We start from the raw sequence: 9,781 nt of genomic DNA, 5'->3' as shown, positions 1-9,781 counted from the left end.
AAAAGAATTTAAAAAATTAAAACACATAAAAAACAAACCCAAACATGTTGGTATCTAAAACTCTTAGAAAACAAATGTTTATTAAGGTGGAACTGTGATTTTTAGGCTTACTAGGTAATGATGAGTGAAAATAAAGTTATTCTTAGAATTTAGAGAACAAAAATTCCATGCGTAAAGGGCTCTCAGCCATCCCCTTATGTCACAGGGTTCTTGTTCTCTTTATGACCTCATTTCTCCACATCACCAAACTTAAGCCCTGGCACGACACAGGTGGGAGAAATGTCTATACCAAGATTGTAAGTCTTTTGGTCAAGTTTTCTGTTTTAATATAATGGAAATCCTCAGTTAACTGAACAGTTATTATCTTTACTGTGAAGTGATGTTCATTATGTTGGTTTTAGGTCAATCATAGGCATGGAAGGTGGCTTTAATAAGAAATGTCCGTTCATAAGCAACAGCATTAGCTGCTTAGATGTAAGATTTATTTGGTCTGCTTTAGCAAAATGTAGAGATTTGGAATTTTTTTCTAAAAGTCTTGACTTAATGTCATGATGAATTTAGAAATTATCATATAACAGTGAATGGTTGTTAACTAAGAAAGAACCATCTCTCTGTGGGTTACTTACAAATTTATGGAAACATGTTTTTTGTTTGTCACAAAAATGATGGGTGAACTTTACAGGCCATGAGTCGTGTGTTTTAAGGCTGAAGTTCAATAGTAAAAGCCCCGCACAAAGGAAATTAGTAGAATGTTAACTGCATTCATCTTGATGAATTATGAGTTGTAAAATATTTTGACTCATGAAGCAGAAAAGGTAAATTGATAGCAGTTTTCTTATACCTAAGTTATTTCTGTCCAAATAAGTTATGAAAACCAATGAGATAAAAAATAATGAACAATAAATAACATGCCACTCCATCATGTAAAACATGTAGAAAGCCTGAAGGCAAGACTAAAGAAAGAAATCAGAAATATAAAGGGATGACTGGCTCTTTTAAACTTTTAACAATTTCTGTTAATTGTAGATGATCTGATTTGTACAAATTTGAACATCAAAGAAACTTTCCTGTGGGTCCCAGAGCCTACTTTCTTGGGTCATATCATTGTTTTAAAAACAGCCATAAAAATATCATCCTGAGTGAGATAACCCAGTCACAAAAGAACAGACATAATATGCAGTCACTGATAGTGGGATGCTAACCCCAGAGGCTCAGACTGCCCCAGAAACAACTCACAGACTGCATGAAGTTCAAGAAAAAAACAAAACAAAACAAAACAAAACAAAACAAAAAAAACATTATGCTCAATCCTTACACACCAAGAAAACATTGACTAATTCCGGGTTACACCCTGTTTTACATGTACTTTTTGCTCATTGTAACTAGTAAGACCTTCATGCAGAGATTCAAAGCTTAAAAAAAAAGAAAAAAAAAAAAGCCAAGCACTGACACAATTGTATTTGTATACATTTATGCAAAAATGTTTAAAATTTTTTTCTTTTATCTTTGTTTTTTAAAATAAAGTTTAAAAAAAAAAACAGTTATAAAGATGCTCTGAGAGCATTTTTCAGAAATGTGTTAAGGACTTGAAGAACCTACACAATATTCTGTAATATAACATGTTATCCTGGACCAGGCTGGCCTCAAATGCAGACTTGACTGCCTTTGCCTCTCTTGTTTAAGTATTTTATAACACCAATTGAAAAAATATTTAAGACACAATCTATATACCATTCTAATTTTACTCCTACATTGATGATAATAAACCTTTTTAATCACATACTCTTTAAATAATGTTACTTGGTTTTCTATGCTACCTTATATCAGAAACATAATACTCTTGAGCCTCCTTTCTTGTTTTTTTTTTTTTTTTCTGTTGAAGTAGATAAATCTATTTGTTGGAGATAATTTACAAATATTTGATGTAGAATTTATTTTTATAAAAATTCATATAGTAGAACATGTTTGGTGTTCTGCATTTCCATATTCACTTGTTTAAAGATATTCAAGCTTTGCTTCTCTATTTCTTTCTTAATGGTTAAAAAGAGATATTTGCTCATTCATTAATGATAAGGATATGAAATCAGCCTAGAGGCCCATCAAAAGATTAATGGATTAGGAAATATAGTAAACACAGTGGGATTTTATATAGCTGTAGAGAAAACTGAAACAATATTGTTTGTAGAAAAATAGATGAAACTGAAAAATTTATCAGATGAATTTACCGTTTGTGTGGTGGGGTGGCTATAGGGAGAGAAAAGATGTGTGTGTGTGTGTGTGTATGTGTGTGTTTGTGTTTATATTTTCGGATAGTATCAAATAAACCTAAGTGTGTATAGAAATAATGCAAGAAAATTTATTTATTATGCTAATTTAATAAGTAAAATAAGCCATAAATTGGAGAAAACTGATTGATAAAAAAGTAGCCTTTAATATCCTTGGGTTTAAATTTTCTTAATGTTGCAAAGTATTTTCTTACTGGCTTTTGGTTCTATTTCATTATAATAAAAAAGATACTCTGTGATTTCAATGCTGTCTTAAAGTGTTGATAGCTTTTAGTTTTTATTCTTATTTATCCTAGAGAATACTTTACTCAGATGAATGGATAAACTGTGTTTGTTATGTTGAGTGCTCTGTAGATATCTAAGACCATTTGGTCTATATGTTATTTATGTTAACCTTAACTGTTACCTTTTTTTCTTCATATGATCATTTTAAATCATTCAATTATACCTCACTATTTTTGGTATGTAGAATTGTAAATCATGTAATTGGTTTTAGTTTTATATTTACTACCAGAATAAAAGCTACCTTACAAAAGCTATTCAAGGAAGAAATGGTTTAATCATCTTCTAGTTCCTGGTTATAATCTACCAGGTCAGAAAATCACAGAGAGAAGAGCTTAAGGGAGCTCACTATATCCACCCTAGTTTACTGCAGAGAGCAATGAACTCATGCATAAATACTATTTGCTAGCTCCCCTTCTCTTGCAGCCTCTATGGTTGGATCTTCCCACATTAGAGACAATTGTACATTCTCCACCGGAGCCCCACCGACTTACTCTCTGTAGTTCTGGTTCCTCTAGAAAATGCTCTGTAGACCAGACTGGCAGTGTACTCAGAGATACAACTTCCTTTGCCTCTCCAGAGCTGAGATTAAAGGATGAGTCAAATACACCTAACCCTTCCAGACATTCTTAAAGATACATTTTCCCCAGTGATCCTATATTGCATTAAATCAACAATTAGAACCTACCATCACACAGTTAAATATCAACAATCTATAATGCTACCACACTCACGCCACAATGCATTGTTGTTATTAATTCTATTAAGTATTTTATTTTCACTTTCAACTCCTCTGTGAATACAGATAGATTGCCTCTCTTCACTTCCATCTCAGTGCTTCTATTTTCAAAGGATATGCAATGGATACTAAACACAATGTTCATAGGAGTGAGTGTATTTTTTCTTTTAGAGTATAGGATAAAGGCAATGTTAAATTATTGATTTTAATGTTAACATTTTATAATTTCTTGATAGATTTCATAAAAATTTAAAAAATATTTCCTATTGTATTATTTTTATAAATGGATGAAATATAAATGAACATTATTTTACAGTCTGTTCTATATATAATGAGTTAATCATGTTGTTTATTATGATGAATGTGCTATTTTAATTTATTTTTAATTTCATTTGTAATTGAACTTTATTGTGTATACCTCAGTTTTTATTTGATCCATCACTTTATTTTTTGAAACAATATGTTGAAATGTAAAGTGTTATAGAGCTGATTATTAATAAGTTCTTCTGTCATATCAATTTTCAATAATAATCTTGGCAGTTGGTGATATATTAATATTGACCTAAAAGATAATTTGAAATATATTTTCTCCCCTTCCTTTTGTTTTATACTGCTTTATTATTTTTATACAAATATTCAAAAGATTAGTTTTAAGTAAATATTTGGCATAATGAGATGTTAAATCTATAGATTCTGTTTTATGACCACTTATATTATTCTATTATATTGATACTTTTCACCTTGTATTTAATTCTTAATTTTTAAAAATGTTGTTGCTAATGATAAATCAGAACCATAAAAATGGCTCAGGTTTATAAATTCAACAACCAGAAACATGTTCTACAGTTGAGACAAAGAGGAAGGACTAATTCTTAAACTTATATATAATCAAATGAGTAAAATGTAGGGTAAAGAGCTGACTCATTGCATTCAGTACTTGGTAGAAAAAGCTAAGAACAGGAATTCGGATTCCAAGAATCCAGGTAACTGGCATTAATGGACGGATGCCTCACTATACTTCCAGTGCATGAAGACAGGATTGCCATAGCAATCTAGTTAAACTAGCTGATTCAGTGGGCTCTGCACTCAGATGAGGTACCATGATTGAGTACATACTAAAGAGAATCATTGAGTTTAGCCTTCTCATGTACAAATACGTTAAGACACATATGTACCTCACATAATACAAATATGCACACAAATATAAACTGCATACCCATACATAGGCAAAAAATAAATAAATAACAGAGAAACTAAGTTTACTTAAGGTTTTTTGAGTATATGATTAATGTCATGCTTCAGGTAAGACCAGCAATTGCTGTCCATTTGTTGCAGAGTAGAAAAAGTTAGGACAATAGCACTAGTGCATATTGCTGTTGGTCTTTGTTCAAAACAAATAAAAATTAGTTAACATAATGTGCATTCCTGGTAATAAATGTTTTCCTATGGGGGGAATAAAACCAAAGCAAGTGAGAAGGAATGGAAGTGAAAAACTAAGTACAACATAATTAGATAACTTGTTATATTTTCTTAGAATATCTATACAATGAAACTCTGTCAATAATTCCAGTGCTCACTGACATTCCAGACAAATACATATGCACACTCACACACATCTCATCTAATGACCCAGATTCAGTTAAATTTTGAGAAGATATTAAATATGTGTTTCAGTTAAACATAAGTTAGAAAGTAATATATCAGCAATCAGTCAAAAAAATCTGTGATATGGCATTAAATATATATCTTGAATCAGTGTTTTATAAATTAAATTGAAAATCTGTAAAATTCAAATTTGATGGAAAAGTAGGCTTTAAATTTCTCTCTCTTTCACACACATACATACAGATATGCATACATACATACATAGTGTGTACTCTCTCTAACACAGCTTAAGTTTGGTGAAGTTAGAGTAATGATCACTCATTCCTACCATTCTGTAGATGAGATTGGCTTATAGTTACTGAGAACTCAATAATTACCTAGTTGTTAGTGACTGCTTACATATAATAATGATCTTTGTATAAGTTCATTAAAACTTTTTCTTCTTTATTTCAATAGCCTGAAAGTAACATATGGACCATATGATAATTATATTCCAGGTAAGGTAGAGTTTAATATTTATTTTTAAAATTATTTTTTTAATTTTCCCTTTTTGTTGAAAAATACTTTTTTTTCGCTAATATTATAAACCACACTGGTTTTATTATGACTATTGCTCAATTATTTATTTATTTCTGGTTAGTGTAGAAATGGAATTTTTATTAGATTACAGAGAATTTCAAATTAAGAAATAAATGATGCTGTGATTTGCTTCATTTATTCATCTATCATATTATATATGTCCCATACATGTCCATTTCAGACTAGACAAGATTTTATTCACAGCAAAGCATGTGTTTTCTTTCTTATTTTAGTCAGTGAAGTAAGCAAAAAATCATGGAATCAGCAATACTTTTCCCTGGCATTTCCCAAACCACCAAGGCCAGGAAAAAAACGGAGATCACTACCTTCCCAGTTACAGAACAATACAGCTCCTGTAAGTATATTAAAATATCATGCATATCTTCACCATAAGTAACTACTTAATAATAATAACTGTGTAAAGTCACACAATGTGGACTGTGCTTTGAGGATAAGGACTAACTTGAGTCCTGTCATGATAGACATATTTTATATAATTTCCCCCCACATTTTACTAATGAGCACTGGCATATTCTAATATTTCTTTCAATATTATTACCTGAAATATATTGAGTGTTTATAGAGCAAAATGTGAAGATACTTCAATTTACAATTAATGTGAATATCAAGGAAAATTTTACTGGATATAAACTCTGAGTAGGGTCATGAAATGACATTACACCCTGATGAACTTTTAGTGCTTCCTTCCTTAATTCAAAATAAAATTCAGAATTCAAAAGAAAAATAAAAGCTGGCAGATAAGTAATTTCAAAATCTCTGGGGTAATTCTTGGTTGAATAAATTTTGCCTAAAATAAATGAATAATACTCATTTTTATTTTAGGAATGAATCCTATCAATTTGTTCAACTTGTATTTTTCCGTTTCATTTTACCCAATTTATTTTTTCTTGTTCAATATTCGTTTAAAATTAGCAATTTGTAATTTAATAATTGAAAATGCTTGGATAGAAGTTTAAAATGTGTAACTCTAGTAGATTATGTTTTCAATTGATGATAATTTATATCCAGTTAAAGATTTTCAGGGTTGTACTAGTAACTGCGGGTAGCATTATAAAGTGTAGAAAAAGACTCTACAGTTTGAGATATGCCCAAATAAGGCATTATATGCCAGAGAATAACTGGCTGTTAAATTTCATCTAGAAACAGAGTTTATCCATTCCTCAAAAACAAAAACAAAAAACAGAAACACACACACACACACACACACACAAAACCCTACTTTAAAAACTTAGCCTCTCCTAATAATGAAGAGAGGTTTTAATTTGCTATGCACCAATAGATATCTCTACCAAATTTTAATCTTAAATCTTAAAGAAAAATTGTAGCCCCGCTAAATTTAAAGTAAATCACAATCAGGATTGCAATTGCCCATTATGCTAAATTATGAGATTCAAAGGTGTAAGAGACATTAAAATCCATAATGTATCCACATTTTACAATATATATGTTGGGAATATTAAAAATATATATTCAAAATGTAATTCCAGGTGAAATTAAAATATGTATGGGCTATCTTATTATTAAAGGCTATAGAAATCATGTTCACCCTTATATTTTTACCATTATTGAGGTAATTGATGAAGAAAAATTAGGAAATCACAGACCACCATTATGGATGCACCGTTCCCTGATGAGAATATCCGAGAGACCATCTGTTTATTTAGCTGCCAGGAAGGGCCCTCCACCAAACCCATCTCGGTTTAGCAAGGGAGAGTCTAAAACAGCAGACACACCCAACAATCTGGGTTCAGAAAAAACAAAGAAAGAAACAAAACTGAAAAAAGATGAATTTGAACCAAAAGAGAAGACAGCATTAAAAAAAGACAAGGAAGAAACTCCCAAACCAGTTACCATAAAAATTGCAAAGAATTCACAGGACAAGGGAAGAATATCTTCAGAATCTGAAGGAGAAAAGACTGGTGGGAAGACAGAAGCCAAGGCCAGCAAAAAAACTTCAAAGGATAAAGATTCAGGCTCAGAATCTGGAGGTGAAAAGGCTGATGGGAAGAAAGAAGCCAAGGCCGGCAAAAAAAACTCAAAGGATAAAGATTCAGGCTCAGAATCTGGAGGTGAAAAGGCTGATGGGAAGAAAGAAGCCAAGACCGGCAAAAAAAACTCAAAGGATAAAGATTCAGGCTCAGAATCTGGAGGTGAAAAGGCTGATGGGAAGAAAGAAGCCAAGGCCGGCAAAAAAAACTCAAAGGATAAAGATTCAGGCTCAGAATCTGGAGGTGAAAAGGCTGGTGGGAAGAAAGAAGCCAAGGCCAGAAAAAAAAACTCAAAGGATAAAGAGTCAGGCTCAGAATCTGGAGGTGAAAAAGCTGGTGGGAAGAAAGAAGCCAAGGCTAATAAAAAAAACTCAAAAGATAAAGATTCAGCCTCAGAATCTGGAGGTGAAAAGGCTGGTGGGAAGAAAGAAGCCAAGGCTAATAAAAAAAACTCAAAAGATAAAGATTCAGCCTCAGAATCTGGAGGTGAAAAGGCTGGTGGGAAGAAAGAAGCCAAGGCCAGAAAAAAAAATTCAAAGGATAAAGATTCAGGCTCAGAATCTGAAGGTGAAAAGGCTGATGGGAAGAAAGAAGGCAAGGGCAGCAAAAAAAACTCAAAGAATAAAGATGCAGCCTCAGAATCTGAAGGTGAAAAGGCTGATGGGAAGAAAGAAGTCAAGGCCAGCACAAAAAAATCAAAATGTAAAGATGCAGCCTCAGAATCTGGAGGTGAAAAGGCTGGTGGGAACACAGAAGCCAAGGCAAGTAAAAAATGCTCAAAGGCTAAAGCTACAAGCTCAAAATCTGGAGGTGAAAAGGCTGGTGAGAAGAAAGAAGACAAGGCAGATAAAAAAGGCCCAAAGTCACAAGAAACACTTGTAAGTAAAGCAGCTGATAAAGATGGTACAAAGAAAGAGGAAACACCCATTAAACAGGGTTCAAAAGGCAAAGATGTGGTTCCAGATTCTGCAAGTGAAAAGGGAGATGTACAGAAAGAGGGCACGAAGAAGGAAGGGAAAAAGGAGAAGAAGAAAAATGCAGAAGGAGATGCAAAAGAAAGTAATAAGAAAGAGAAGAAAGAGAAGAAGGACAAGAAGGATAAGAAAGACAAGAAAGAGAAAGACAAAGACAAGAAGGACAAGAAAGAGAAGAAAAAGAAAGAGAAGGCGAAGTAGGTCTTGTTACAGAAAGCAAACTGAAGGTAAGAACTGCAAAGCATATTTAGTGAACCCATTTCAGTACTCTTAACATTCATCCCTGAGATAAAGGAAGTATGCCAAGATTAATCAAATCAGCTATTAAAGAGAAGGAAAATTATAGGGTGAAATGAAAATATACTCATGGAATTAAAAAGAGAACTAAGGTAATTCCATAGGATTTATTGAGCAATGTGGAAGATACCTATTTTAAATGTGTAGCTATAACGGTTTACAAGTAAAATCACTAGAGAGATTCAAAGAATATGCAAATAAGCATGCAGAAAACAACGATTGGAAAACAAACAACAAAAACCACAATATTCCATAAGGACTTTGTTTAAAAAAAAAAAAAAAAACAGATTACACGAAGGCTGGGTGCTGTCTCTAGATTTAATGATGTGCAGCTGAGCTTGTACACATAAGAAGCACAGATGCCAAGAAAAGCAAAACAATGCTTAGAAAGTAGAGTTCGAACTGAGTAAATATCCAATATGGCTTCACAAGGAAAACACATAGAAGAGAAGGAAGAGAGGAAAAGAACGAGTGTGGAAAGAATGAAGGCACACATGGAAGGAAAGATAAGAGGAAAGGCCACCATCCACAGGGAAAAGAGAAAGGAACTTGAGCTTCATCATAGGACCAACTGAGCTTCAAGTGTCCACAAGACTGACTCACCTGTAATCCCTGATGAGCAGTATTGGTAAGTCAGTTTTGTCTTATTTTAACCCAAATCAAATTATAATAATTTAACCAATTGCAAGAAGAACTTTGATGTAAAAGTTCTTATACTCAACTCTGTAACTTTCACTTTAACATTAAACAAAGCAGTTGTTGAAAATGGCAATGTAAAGGTTAAGAGAAACGGAAATGTTCGTGTGGTAGGAGAGACTATAACTTTGTTATGGTATAATTAATTACATTTTCTAATAGCAGAAAAGTGTCACCTCTCCATTTAAAGGAAAAGAAGGATCAAAATTCAATAAAGACAAATTTAAATGAGATGTGAAAGATTTTGATAGTTGTTTAATACTTATATATTAATAAATTTAAAATGAATGTAACAAATCCTAACAATGGATTGTT

General features: G+C 32.3%; 1 protein-coding gene across 1 annotated transcript; it reads left to right on the top strand.

The window, feature by feature from the left end:
• Nucleotides 1–279: 279 nt before the first annotated feature.
• On the top strand, nt 280–8,674 carry CYLC2 (cylicin 2; the record flags this gene model as incomplete). Its single annotated transcript, XM_080940182.1, has 4 exons — nt 280–296; nt 5,368–5,408; nt 5,724–5,845; nt 7,082–8,674. 4 exons carry the CDS (start codon nt 280–282, stop codon nt 8,672–8,674), a joined length of 1,773 nt encoding a protein of 590 aa, XP_080796308.1.
• Nucleotides 8,675–9,781: the final 1,107 nt, after the last annotated feature.

Source organism: Micromys minutus (genome assembly GCF_963924665.1).
Source record: "Micromys minutus genome assembly, chromosome: 28".
Lineage (NCBI taxonomy): Eukaryota > Metazoa > Chordata > Mammalia > Rodentia > Muridae > Micromys > Micromys minutus.
This window is presented reverse-complemented; position numbering and strand designations above follow the sequence as displayed.